This window comes from Ruditapes philippinarum, unplaced genomic scaffold (genome assembly GCF_026571515.1).
Source record: "Ruditapes philippinarum isolate M1 unplaced genomic scaffold, ASM2657151v2 ctg3214_1_1_1_1, whole genome shotgun sequence".
In the NCBI taxonomy this organism is placed as follows: Eukaryota; Metazoa; Mollusca; class Bivalvia; order Venerida; family Veneridae; genus Ruditapes; species Ruditapes philippinarum.
The window spans coordinates 105,387-120,031 of record NW_026866173.1 but is presented as its reverse complement, the minus strand read 5'-3'; the positions used below and the strand labels follow the sequence as shown (position 1 = coordinate 120,031).

The following is a 14,645-nucleotide window of genomic DNA, read 5'->3' as shown; positions in this document are numbered from 1 at the left end:
AACAAGAATTGCTTTCCTGTTTAAAATAGACATTAAGTGGAACAGATGGAATTTTAATATACTTATTTGTATCAGTTTTACATGTGGTGATACCTCATTAAATACTAGGGGGATTCCACAAATGACACATATATCTGGAAAATTCTAAAATATCAATTTATAATACAACAAGAAATAGCTAATCTTAGTGACAAATGAATGTATTCTGTGCATAATTTATATAACTACATGTATATATAATAGTACATTCACAAATAGCAATTTTTTGGTCCTTTAATTCAGTCAATGTTCATAGTTAGAATCTCAAACACAAAAAGGTGGAGTTATTTCTAACTCATTAAACATGTACACAAAGGTAAATGTATGTACTGGAATTTGTAAATTTATAGATATACAAGAAATGTGTCCATACGATACAAATGATATTTTTTCCTCCAAGTACTACCTTCTTCTAGTTGTTGTGCTAACCTTTGAACCTAAGGAAGGAATCTGAGCAATGTTTGGACAATTTATCAAGGAATAATATTAAAACTGAGAGGACACTGCTGACACACATAATTTTACCTTCGACCTCCTACAGCAATATTAAACTTGAGTGTATGTAAAGTGGGTCTTTGGCATGACACAACATCTAACGTATGTGAAGGCATATGCAAAACAGCAAGTAAAGTTATAAGCCAGACAGGACTTGAACTCGACCTCCAAGAACAATAATGACCTTTAACCTAAAGAGACGAACTTGCATCTACTTATGGTGTTCAAGTGTACCAATCTGTTTTGAAATCATTATCATGATTGCAGGAGCTATGGGCATGACACACACTCCAATTGAACTTAATATTCAACACTCAGCTAGTCCAATGCTGTGACCTTGACATAGAGCTAAGGACACATCATTCAATTATGGTTAAATATTGTATAAATTCAATTTTGAAATCCCATTATGCATGCAGAAATTATTGACCTGACACAAATTCCATCTCAATGCACTTAAGACTATAAAACAAACTACACTAAGTTCAATCCCTAGCTGTGACCTTCACCTTTGCCCTCAGGAACTTGATCTTGCACTGCAACTTCATTAAAGTGGGTATAAAAATGCTACAATGAGTATTACAATGATAAATGGGTTACACCATGAATTCGAGGAATAAATTATTACTAATGTCACATGACCCGAGATAGTAAACAACTTCATTGACTGAATCTTTTCTCGGAAACACAATTTAGCATTTTCTATACCATAATGCATTAGAGATTAACAGTCTTAGTCACAGTCTGCTCCGAGAAATAACTTCTGAAAAGTCGGTAACTACCTAACCTTTTTACACTGACACTATATGCAAACACAGTGATAACTTAGTTACCCATCGGTACTTAAATTCACTGTCTCTTGTGAAAACTTAAAACAACAAATCTTACAGCGGTTTAATGCATCATAATTTTAAAACAAAATTGTTCTCACTACAAAGAAATAGGTGTTTGAACAGATTAAAAATCTAATGGAACCAGTCACTAACTCAACTTTATTATTTAATTTAAGATATTATTATCCTACAAAATGCTTAAAAGGAAGATCTTTTAGTATTGTACAGCTTGCAGAAAACTTGCATACACTAATTAGCTCTCTTCTTGATCGCTGATTACATTCAGGCATCAAAGTTCGCTGTTGTCCTTTTTTCTTTTAACAGGCTTTTGTTCAACTATCCGAGTTCAATTCTAATTTTTTCTTTAAAAAGTTTAAGAAATGTAGAATTGAAAAACCTGGTTTTTGAATTCTAAGAAGGGATAAAACCACATAATAAGGATGCTTGTAATAAGCAGATGCATCTGGTTAGAACTCAATTTACAGTGAAGGACACTGACACAATTATGTTCCTTTAAGTATATTTACCTGTGTGTAAGATGGGCATCTAGCTCTGAACGGGGAAGAACTTCCTCACAGTAGTCAACATTCGGACATACAACCAGCAACTTGTCCAATAACCTGAAATCATATAGAAACATTTATTTACAATAAAATGTTCAATAACTAAAAATAACAAAAAAACATTTTTATATAATAACCTGATAATTCGCAATTAACAAGTTTTACATTCAATATTTAAAATCATATATGCAGATGCTATCTAATAATTTCTTAAAATGTGTGAATTTACCATTACAGTGTAAACATAGCTTATGAAATCTCTAAAGATCTTAACTGGAGCATAATTAAAATTTAACAAACACCCTCCATCCCCCCTAAAAACACATAAATAAATGATTTTTTTGGACTTAAGAGATAAATCTGTTCAAAGCCACTTATAAAACAAAGCCTGCTCTGACAGAAATGAGGAAACTTGTAACAGCAAGCAGATTTTAACATCCCTCATTACAAGACATTTGTAAAATCTATTGCACTATAATTATCATCCAATGAGAGAGCAGCTTCACAATAACATGCAATTGTATTGACAATGACTGTATAATTACACAGATCACAATTAAAGCTTTCTGTGAAATTTGTTTTCTTTTATTGGACTTTATCACCAATTTAGAAAATTTATTGTTTTACAATTTTCTCATTTTCCTACTCTTCAGTGAATAATTTAACAAACATTCGCCCCTATAATTTTTTTTTCCAGGAGACTAAATTTTATTTTTTAATTAAACATCTGAAAGAAGCATCTTTTAAATACATAATTATGAACATTATTTTATGAATCTTACTTCATCAACTTCTTAAGAAATTATATTGAGCCACAATCAGGTCTGGTGGCCAAATTTTAACAAGGCACCCTCAATGCTGCCTTTATTAAATTTTATCCCCAGCAGCCAAAGATTTTTTAACCTTTGTTTGACCTTTAAATAAGACCTTGACCTTGTAAGTAGCGGTCTGGTTTTTGAGCTCTACTGATCTGCTCATAATGGCAAGTCACTTTAACAACTTTATACCAGTTAATAATTTATAATGTAGACACAAAATGTGGAAGTGTGACCTTGACCTTGAGTAAAGCAACCTGTTTTTGCACTATAATGGTGATAATTTGTGACAAGTGATTTTAAAAGTTGTTCAGTAGTTTAAAGGTTTAATAATTATATGCAGCAGACACAAATTGTAAACATTTTATATTTGACCTTTAAGAGTGACCATGTTTCCATGGCAACTGAATTCTGTATAATAGTATGTTATACTACAGTACATCTGAATCTCAACAAGAATCACATATACTGAGAAAAACCTATTTTCTGAGGATTTATGTATGTTTTTCTCTAATATAGTTTCTACTATGTCTCTCCTTTCATGGAATAAAGTAAAGAAAGTTCTTTATTTGATCTTTGGTAGCCTAATCTTCTATTGATGGCTTAACCATCAATGGTTTTTCTTCTATACATAAAGTTTTTGAGTCCTACAGGATATAACTGCCCATTTTGACCGTCTGCTGACCTAAACATAGAGGATATCCTGTATGCAGTATTTACATTAATTCTAGGAACAACAGTGGTATAACATATATACTATAGTGATTGCATTGACCTATGGAAATTTAGCATTAGTAAACAATCCAGAAATTGGGAAAAATTGAATAATCCGAAAAATAAAAATGGGATCATTCTTTGAAAATCCGTAAGTTTTTGTCAGTTATTGAATCAAATCCATGAATAATAAAAAAATCATCATTCAATAATTTGACCTTAACAATTAAGGTCATTGAAAAGTAAAGGTCAAATTTTGAAGTATGAATGTCAATAAATATCAAAGTTGTTATGATTTGAAACAAAATCTGGACATGATCATCATAGTCCAAATGAATAAGTCAAATTTATATTACAAAAAAATAAAATGATTTCTTGTTACTTCACAGAAGCATTTTGTGTTTATAATAATAATATTCCCTTACAACAGCATAATATGACATATTTCTGTTTCACAATTGTCAAAAATTTACAATTTATATAATAATTTTTTCTTCAACATTTTTCTTTAAAAAATTCTTTCAAAAAATTAATATAGTACATGTAAAACTTAAACAACTATACTTACTTTGAAGGACATAAAAGTAAAGACCCTTCTTCACTGTCACTCCTGTGCATTATTAATATACTATTACTTCACAGGAAGTAAACTTACATCACAACATAAATCCATGTTTAATGTTTTACTTCACATTCCTCAATTCAAAAATAATCACAGTTTTTATAATTATGTACAAATTGTTACTTCACATTTTCAAATTGCAGTTCTGTCACAGTCTCTATACATGACTATAAAAAATTATCAGTTTTATTCCATATTTTGTTAACTTATACAGTTTCACTTTCTGTTAAGCAAAAGATGAATAAGTTCCTATTAAATTATACCCCTTTATAATCTGCACTACGAGACTCAGGTTTATCATATTTCATGCAAAATAAGCCTGAAACATTTATGTTTTAGTAAATTTATTTCCTTAATTTAAGTGTAATCAGATAATATTTATTACCCACTGATATATTATACAGTATAATTCAATACCTGTTAGATCTTCATTTTTAAGGATTTAAAGTGTAGAATAAATTTTGGTAATGAAGTAACTTTCTCAAAGATTTACTTGTCAATATGGTCATTTTTAAAAAAGCAACAATTCGGCAATTTTTTTACTTATTCACATTAGTTCTAGCTACAATTTATTGCTCTTGAACGAACAGTTGAAAAACTTATAAGTCTGGACCTACATAAACCAAGTAGTAAGTGTTTCTGCAGACTGGTTCAAACCATGCATGCCCCTGATGATACGGCTGTGGGTTCGAATCCGGTCAGGAAGTACTTCGGATTTTTCAAGTTAGGAAACTATCCAGCTAACTTGTAGACGGTCTCAGTCACCAGTTTAGGAACATGACTGTTTAATACCAGTTCTGTTCTTGCTAAGAAATACGAGAGTCCCAGGAAAATTTATTGTATTTAGAACATGACTGTTCTAGAACTGTTCTGTTCTTACTAAGAAATATGAGGGACCCTTTATTGTATTTAGACTATTGTCCATGACATGTTTTTAAGAACTTGTCTTGAACAATTAGCATTCTTGAAATCTGTCTGATAAACCATGTCTTAAAATATAATTGACCTTTTAAAAGTACCATTCCAGTACCAAATTGTTCTTAAACTATAAAGTTCTTGAACAATCCAAGAATATTTCTTGAAAATTATGTTACAAAATTTTAACTGAGTTTAAGAAGATTTTGAGCAATTCTGTTGTTAAATGTACAAATTAATTATTTTATCAACAATGAATATGCCTGCATTTTTGTGTCTATCTTATCTATATTATATCATCTATATAATTTCCTTGAAAAGTTTAATAATTTTACTCTATATCTGTAGCCCCATGCAATGTCTACAAAATATTTTAAAATATTTTATCCCAGAATAACCTGCTAAGTTTGTGTGTAATGGAATTCACAGCTATAAGCTTTGAACTTGAAAAAGTCAATTAAAAGATGGAGGATTATTATATAAGTGCTGATGTGAAAGCCATATGAAAGCTTGCCAGTAGCAAAAACTACAATCACTTTCTGTTCTCAAGCAAATTACGAGTACTGAAGAGTTTTCCTAAAACACCACATTTGCAATATTTCAACTTTAAACTTTTTTTAATTGTATACAAAGTACCTGAAAATGAATTAAATGATCTTAAAAAATATAAAAGGCTGCTTTTAAGACACTATAGCAACCACTTTAAATCAAATGCCAGGCATTCTTTATTATGGAAGTATATGACCTGCACAGTCAGATCACGTCCAATGAATCTAAGTTACATAAAGATCAAAGGTAATATGACATTTAGCTTCAAAGACAAACTTCAGTTAATATTTGCTTCATCAAAGTACAATTCTTCCTTGCCAACAATCTTTTTTTTTTTCAATTAAAAGTTCACATTGTTCATATTCAGATATCTCATTATTATATCATATACCACCAAAGGCTCTGTGACTTTCGACTTTTAATGATTACATAGAGGATATTTGTTTGTTTCAGTGTAAGATCGAAAAATATTTCACCGAGTGAACACCAGATGCAATATTTTCCACGAGTGCAGTAGCCACAAGTGAAAATATAATAGCTGGGGTTCACGAGTGAAATATTATTTGATCTTACATGTAAAACAAACAAATTTTCTGTTTATTTCATGATTTTTTAACGATTTTTACACCATTTTACTTATTTTTGCCGCGTAACGTCATGCTCTTATCTTCATGACGTCATCAAATAATGACGTCACAATGTTGAAGCAAAATATAATTCCATGATTATTTTTAGATTTTAGATATTTTTCAGCACAACGTTCGTAAATATTTACGAACTACAGTTATCACGTACATTTTTTATTATGATTGACTACATTTCCGCTGAGAAAAATATTCATTAATGATAAATATTTTATTTTTACGCCAAATATAGTTCGGCTACTGTGAAATTATATTTGGTAATCATTACTGTGAAATTATCAGAATATAATTAACCGTTATAATTCAGTAATCTACTGCAAAACATGTAATAAAGTAAAACATTCAAAGAAAATCTTAATTTCACAATTTTAAGCACTAGTTACAATAACTATATTATTAAATAAGTGAATTGTTTTACAATTTTCATATTAATTTTACATATCCTGACTTTCAAAAAATTTGAATTTGACCAAAGAGAAGTTTTCTGTATTTCATAATAAACCCATTCAGTATAACATTAAAGGCAACAATCAAGTGACCAACAACACTATTTTCTTATTAATGAAAACATGTCTTATACATAACAGAATCAACTTTACAGCGAAACAATTATCACATTGCTGCAGCATTTCGATTTCATCCAAGAACTCAATATAATCACAGTCATAAATTACTTGTCCATCAAACTTAACTAATGCTAAACATCATAATATAACAGTGCAGATTCCATCTAAAATGACATTATACCTTCCGGCAATTAGCAGGAAAACTTTTCCTAGAATTATGATTCCATTATACAAAGTGAACAATAATTCATCGTACACAGTTTAAACATACACAATTTCAACTATCAACAAAAACAGGTATTGGGATCATTCATAATATTACAGAAGCTGTCCTAGAAAAGCAAAATCCTAGAAAAGTAAAATCCTAGAAAAGTAAAAATAAAATTTCACCACTATACACTATTTCCCATATCAGTAAATCTTGCATGCCATCAACATGTATTGAACCACTGATGGTCTTCTATAGTATATACATGTATATTCAATACCTGCGGTTACTGACACTGAGCAGTAACAAGCACTTTAAAGTTTTCAATATTGATGAAATTCTTTAATGATCTTCAAGCACTTGGGGATTTCAAATAAATTTGATTTGGATTGGCACTGAGCTCTAAAATCAATTAAAAGTATCGAGTGAGTATGGACTTTGACTTTGTGGCTGACAGAAGTGTAACAATTAATGTATGAATTAAAACAGTATTCTACTTAGAAATAAGCAATCTGATTTTTGTTGCAAAAACTAGATTAAATTTAACCTTCATATATTTTAGCCCCGCCTTATTTGGTAAATTGACTAGTCTAGTTTTGAGTTGGGAATTAGTTTAGATTCAAGGGAAAGATACTTACAAATTGAGTATCAAAATAGTAGATTTTTTTAAAAAGCAAAAAATAGCTTGTAATAATTGTTTTTTACACAGATACTGGGTAAATAAACTTTTATGATTTTATTTAGTTTTTAAAAGGAACATAATTATTTAAGGTTAATACATAATTATTATAAAGAAATATTATTTACAGACATAGATATTGTATACTGAATTACAAGTGATGTATACAATAAAATAACACCTGAAGAATGCTGTAACAGCTGCTGCAGTCATATAATATAAATATTAATTATCATAATATTTTTTATATTTATATGTAGTCAGAGAAAAAATGCTATACATGTATAATTATCAATTAAGCTGCAGAAAAAAATGAAAACAATCATTTTTAATTATATAGCTACCAAAATATAAGGTTTTTGCGAAATTTGTTGACTCAATCATTGTTCAATGAGATGAAAAAAATAAGATGAAAAAATGCATTAAAGATGCATTCATTGGCGATTACATGATCATTAATTTGAATAATTTTATCAAATCACCCTTCTTAATTATCTGAAATAATTAAATTTTAAAAGTCGCTGATACCTGACAATTACTATGGTTTCGTAGAATAACTATTAAGTTTATTTTCACAATGTACAACAATGATGTGAAATTTCGTTTTACAGCAACATTTTCCTCACGTAACTTGCTCCTCACAAAAATCACCTTTTAATTTTTTACATTCAAATTTGAATTTAAACAACTATGTTTCATTACAGTATATAATATAACAACTGATAAATGCAATGATATCAAAAGTTTCAAAACTTTTCTTATGTTCTTAATTTAATGGTGTTATTGTTAAATTAATATATTAGTGAATTGTGAATCTTGGAGATATCTAACTATTAAGACTTAAGTTAATATGATTTGAAGAATTCAATATGTTTATACAACAATATCAATAAATAATATCTATATTTCACTTGTTAAAAAAATCCAACAAGCATTGTGTTAAGTAAGAAAAGACAAAACTTAATATGTATTTGAAAAAACAGAAACTTAATAAGTGTTTTAACTTTAAATTTTCGTCACTTATATAGTAACAATGTTTATTTAAATTTATTATTTCATTTTAGTGAGTTGTATTTAAAGTTCATTCATTTGAACTGTTTTATTTTGTTTTAATGAGTGTTTAAAATTTAGTTTAAAAATCATATAAGTTAATAAACAGCCATATAATAAAGTTTTTTTTGCCAGAAATACATTTCATTTAAAAAAGTTTTTACTTTTAATTGATTCGTACACCATTTACTAAATAAATATCGTAATTTTAAGCTCCATCAAATATTAATAACTGAACGAGAATTACTATATATGTACACCAAATATTCCAGTTAAAATATTCACACAGGTAAAACACCAACAAACAAACATAATTCACACTTTAAACTACAGTTTTATGACAAGGTTCTGCAACAGCTGTCTCTATAGAGTATCTCAATATTGGGAAAAACACCGAACATGAACATAGCGTTGTTTGACTCGTATCCATTTATACAGTATGGTAACTGAACTCAGACATCTGTATACGGTACAGCGCGGCTTTTTAGGCTAACATTGGTTTTTTTTTGCCCTAAAACAGACATTCCCTGTGTTCTGAAAGATCGCGATAATTAATAGCCTATTCCGGTTAATTACCTAATTTCATTAATGCTATCTTAACAGCCCCTGTCATTATGCTACTAGTAATGATACACTCAAAATTAAAGCAATAAAGTCGTATTTACAGCTATACTGATTACCCAGATAGATTAGTTTTATTTCTATCTATGATATAAAGCTATTGATACTAGTAATTACTGCCGGCATGCACATTGCAGTAGACTTATGTCTAACATAAAAAGAAATTGTGACATTATATTTTTTCCCTTATTTGGCTCACTGAGTTTACAGTATGTTATAATGTAGGACTCACTGGTTACAATAGAACTCTTATAAACGTTTAACTATTTTTAGTTGTTTTTTTTTCTCTCAAGATCTATGTGACAAAGTAAAAGAAAGTCAAAATTTGTTAAAGTATATGTTTATATATATATAAATTGAGCCTGATACACTAATCAAAGATATCTCTATGTCTAAACGCAATAAGTCTCTTCAAGATCATGAAATTTGGCATAGTAAACAATTTTCTGGAATTTCTGTCTTCACTCATTCGATTATTTAAATCAAACATCATTTCTTGACATTCATCTCTCAAATTCTGAGTAAAATTTTCAACAAAATGTGCAACTTTCTGTCAGAAATGCTCACAAAAAAAACAACAACAAAGAATTATCATTACAGGAAAATCTTCAAATAATTCTTATAATGCACTTGTCATTGACTGGATTATTACTGCCATTAGACTGCATTTAGACAAACAATTTGTCATGGGACTTATATTTTTACAGACTGTTTCAATTCTACACAAGTCCATCAATAAACAAATTTTCAGACAAAGCCATTGTTAAATTTTGAGATGCATTAATCAGCTATCAGGAGTTAGTTGTCAAGCCATGCATCAGTTTAATAAAGCCAGTTTCACTGCTGCTAAGTTACCAATACTACAAATTAAGATTCCCTGAAATTCATAAAATTGTTTTCATTCTGCTGAACAAATAAATTTTTAGAATAACATTACTTGGTAAATCATATAGATAATCAGCCAAACACATTGTTCTCTCTTATTATTTACAGTATCATAGTGTAAAGTGGACTTGTTAGTGTGACACCGGATTAGATTAGGAAAACCCACATTTGCCATCCTGACATCATGTATGCTTAAAGGACTATACATTATATCAAATCACATGGTAGGTGTGTCAACATTTAACCCGCAACCTGCTGGAACTGTAAGTGATCAGGCTTTGCCACCAATTACTATGAATTCACTTAACTTAATGTGGGCATGAATTTTCATGGTTTTGTCACAAATAACATTTTCATGTAAATAATGTGATGCAAAGTAATCTTACAGCAGATGAAATGAAATTTGTTGGATCTCAAATTCGTTGATTGACCTATCCACGAAAAATAGTTCCCCATGAAGAATAATGATTTTGCAATATTATAGAGCCATGCAAGTCTGCACATCCATACCGCGAGTCTAACCTAAGGTTCTTCTGACTGTATGTAGATCAATTTTTGTATTTTGATACTGAAATCCTTTAAACTTTAAATGGATTGTTCCCAACTCTGAAAGCCAGGGAAAATCCATTAAACACATGCAGTAGGTTAAGAGCAAAGATATTTACCAGAAGATCATCAATCTTGTTTATCTTTTTTCAACCAAATCAACAATCCTTTTTCTTGCCACAGACTGACAGTATTTTTCTCGACATTCTCAGCATCTACCTTACTTTTTAAATTAAATATTCTTTTCAGTTTGTTATATTGATGAACTTCACAGTTTAACAAACCCTTAATATTTGTACAAAATACAATATTAAGGGTAAATCTTGATTTCAAAGAATGTTACCAATTTAGATTTCTTCAGACTATTTCAAAGAATTTAGAATCAACATCCTTACATAAATGACATTGTGAGTGGGATGTTTTGACAGCAGACGGAACTTGCAATTATCTGTCAGACATAGAAAATTTGCATATTTTCCTTCCACTTTAAAATTCTTTTCTGGAATGGTTTGAATCACTTCAGAAAACCTTTTCAATACAATATACATCCATTAAGGTTTCTTTCTTATCATCATCTGTCCAACTTTAATTAACAGAAGCTTCATGAATTCTCTCTGATAATGTTTGTGCTTATTCTACCAAAAGATCTTTGCTTCATTAGTCAGCAAATATCCACAAATATTTACTGAAATTACCAATCTCTTTATAAGTGAATTAGGTTCATTCTTGTTAAATTAGATAGTAGTAACATTTAAATGAGAAATTCTTTAGAACATATTTATTTTTGAATAATTTTCAAAAGTATCTAAATACACTAGCATCATGCAGTCACTGAAATTAGCTAAAATTGTCTTTAAATAACTAAAGAGCTGTAACTCCTCACAAATTTATATTAGAACCATCATTACTTATTGTTATCAAACACCTATAGCCAATGCCTCTTATTGATTATATTTATCATAAAGTTCATAATTATTTCACGGCATCTCAACGCCGTGATATTGTGATGGGTAGTTTTCGGTAGCATGGGCAAAAGTCACGTGACAAAATTCCTTTCGATTTCTACAGCCGACATCTTATTGGCTTTTAACGCAATCATTGTACAGCCCATTTCCGTGAAAAGTTACATAGAAACAGTTTTTTTTTTCAAATCATATAGAATCTAAACAGTATTTTTATCAACACGCGAACTATCAGCGTTTTCTATTGACACATTTCCGCACATCCTTTCGACACACTTGAGAAATTCGCATGTTTTTGTGTCGCCTCTACGGAGTAGTGGCGACATATAGGGATCACTTCTCCGTCGTCTGTCTGTCCGTCTGTCCGTCCGTCACAAAACTTGTCCGGACTACTCCTCATAAACTACTGGTGCAATTTCGTCCAAACTTAACAGGAATGATCAGTACCATTTTAGTCTAGTTGTGCATATTGTCAGCATTTTCTGGTTAAATGATTTTTGTCCGAGTAATGGCCCTTTGATAAAAAGGTGTTTTTTCTGTGTGTTGCCACATACACAAAAGCTTGTCCGGATTACTTCTCATAAACTACTGGTGCAATTTCATCCAAACTTTACAGGAATGATCAGTAACAAGTCTAGTTGTGCATATTTTCAGCATTTTCCGGTTCAATGATTTTGTAAGAGTTATGGCCCTTTAATATTATTTATTTTTAAAGTTTGTCCGGACTACTTCTCTTATTACACTGATGCAATTTGAATGAAACTTTACAAGATTGATCTTTAGCTCAAGTCCTTGCGCATATTGCACGGGTTTTCCGGTTGAATGATTTTTTGCCGAGTTATGACCCTTTGATAAAAAGGTGTTTTTTTCTGTGTGTTGCCAGATACACAAAAGCTTGACTGTGCAGACACAGTAAAAGTGAAACAACCACACATATTCTGGGATGCTCAGTTTAAGACTTATATGGCTATAAAAGATGCTTGCCTTTTATGAAGATCAACTAAAATGCTTATAATTAGGTGATTTAAAATGCACACAAAAGAATTGTGTAAAAAGTTGTTTTTTTATTTTAATACAATATACATGTATATACATTCACAAGGTATATCAATATTTTGAGCAGAATATTGCCACATAATGCCTACAAACTGTTTTAAATAATAAATATACCAAACTCTGGACAGTTCTTTTAAGCATCAGAATTTCAATGACCTGGAATAAGTGTCAGTTTGGTTCAACAATAATACATGTTGATGTTGAACACTCATACCAATCAATTATTTATGGTACATGTCTACCTATCTTCCATCTCCTGGTTTTTAATGCCAACAGTGTTCACTAAGGACTTTCTGATTCAATTCTAGAATCCAACAAGGAACAAAACTACAATAAAGTGAGGCACATATTAGTTTATTGAGGCAATTGAAGTCAAGGATATGTATCTTATTATACAAAGTAGCTTTTTATTCTCTGTTTATGTTTTTTAAAGCAACAATCCTGCAGATGGTAACATGAAAAAATTCAAATACATACTGGACTATGCTTAGGTTAAATGTGTAAATCCTTGTTTACTGACCACATAATTTAAGTATGCAAACAAAGTTGACAATTAAATTTGAATTAAGTACTGTAAGCAATTATCTGTACACATGTACATGTAATATTACCATGTCATTCAAGCTCCATGCATCATCACGGAGGACAGAAACTATATGGACAAGAAATGTCCAGCGACACATATGGCCCCCTTTCTAGCCCTTGACTCACATTATTGGTAATTTTGTTATAGAAACTTGCCATAGATGGGTACATAGAAGTGTTCTATTATGGAAAAAAGAAAAATAATGAAGACTTTGTGATAAATAGTTTTCAAGATAATAAGCGGAAACCATTCTGACATTTAAGGCCCCTGTGACCGTGACCTTTGATGTGGTGACCCCAAAATCAATAGGGGTCTTCTACTTGTTATGACCAATCAATATGTGAAATATAAAGACTTTGTTATAAGTAGTAACAAAGATAATAAAGGGAAATCATACTACCATTCAAGGCCTCTGTGACCTTGACCTTTGACCTAGTGACCCCAAAATCAATAGGGGTCATCTACTAGTTATCACTAATCAATATGTGAAATATGAAGACTTTGTGATGAATTGTAACCCAGATAATGAGTGGAAACCATTCTGACATTTAAGGCCACTAAGACCTTGACCTAGTGACCCCAGAATCAATTTGGGTCATCTACTAGTTATGACCAATCACTTTGTGAAATATGAAGACTTTGTGATGAATACTTTTCCAGATAATCAGCAGAAACCATCCTGACATATAAGGCCTCTGTGACCTTGACCTTTGACCTAGTGACCCCAAAATCATTAGGGGTCATCTACTAGTTATGACCAATCAATATGTGAAATAAGAAGACTTTGTGATGAATTGTAACCAAGATAATGAGTTCCAAAGGTCTGTTTATATGCCTTCAGTCTAATATAATATCAAATTCCTTAAAACCCTACTTACACGTTTTGGACAAAAACATATATATTCATGTTTAGAAAACCTTTTATAGCATGAAAATCTTCTTGCATTCAGGAGAAAAGATATCATCAATTCATGAAAAGACAACATAACCATCACAATGTAACCAGTGCAAACAGCAAGAGGTTGTAATTATCAGTGGATGTATGTATGAGTTACATGTAATTTGGTATAGTTCAGGGCTGTTAGACAATTTGATTATTGCCTATCTGTTGATATGATATTACAAATATTGATTGCTGGGGATTCAATTATTGTCTTATTTCTCCTTTGTTGATTGTCGCATATTATTTCATCACAGCTTCTGTCCCCAGAAATGATCTTCCTTATAGGCCATAACAAGTCAAGAAATTTCAAGAGCCTATTATCATGTGTAATAGGAGTTATATTAAATATATAAT

General features: G+C 30.4%; 1 protein-coding gene across 3 annotated transcripts in view; it reads right to left on the bottom strand.

The window, feature by feature from the left end:
* LOC132731538 (ligand of Numb protein X 2-like) overlaps nucleotides 1-14,645 on the bottom strand; it is a 76,848-nt gene that overhangs the window by 36,594 nt on the left and 25,609 nt on the right. For 2 of the 3 annotated variants that reach the window (XM_060717731.1, XM_060717732.1), the window contains exon 4: nucleotides 1,895-1,987. In XM_060717731.1, coding sequence (XP_060573714.1) covers nucleotides 1,895-1,987 — 93 coding nt within the window. Of the gene's footprint in view, nucleotides 1-1,894; nucleotides 1,988-4,027; nucleotides 4,180-14,645 lie in introns of those variants that run through there. The other variant, XM_060717733.1, reaches the window with a different exon arrangement.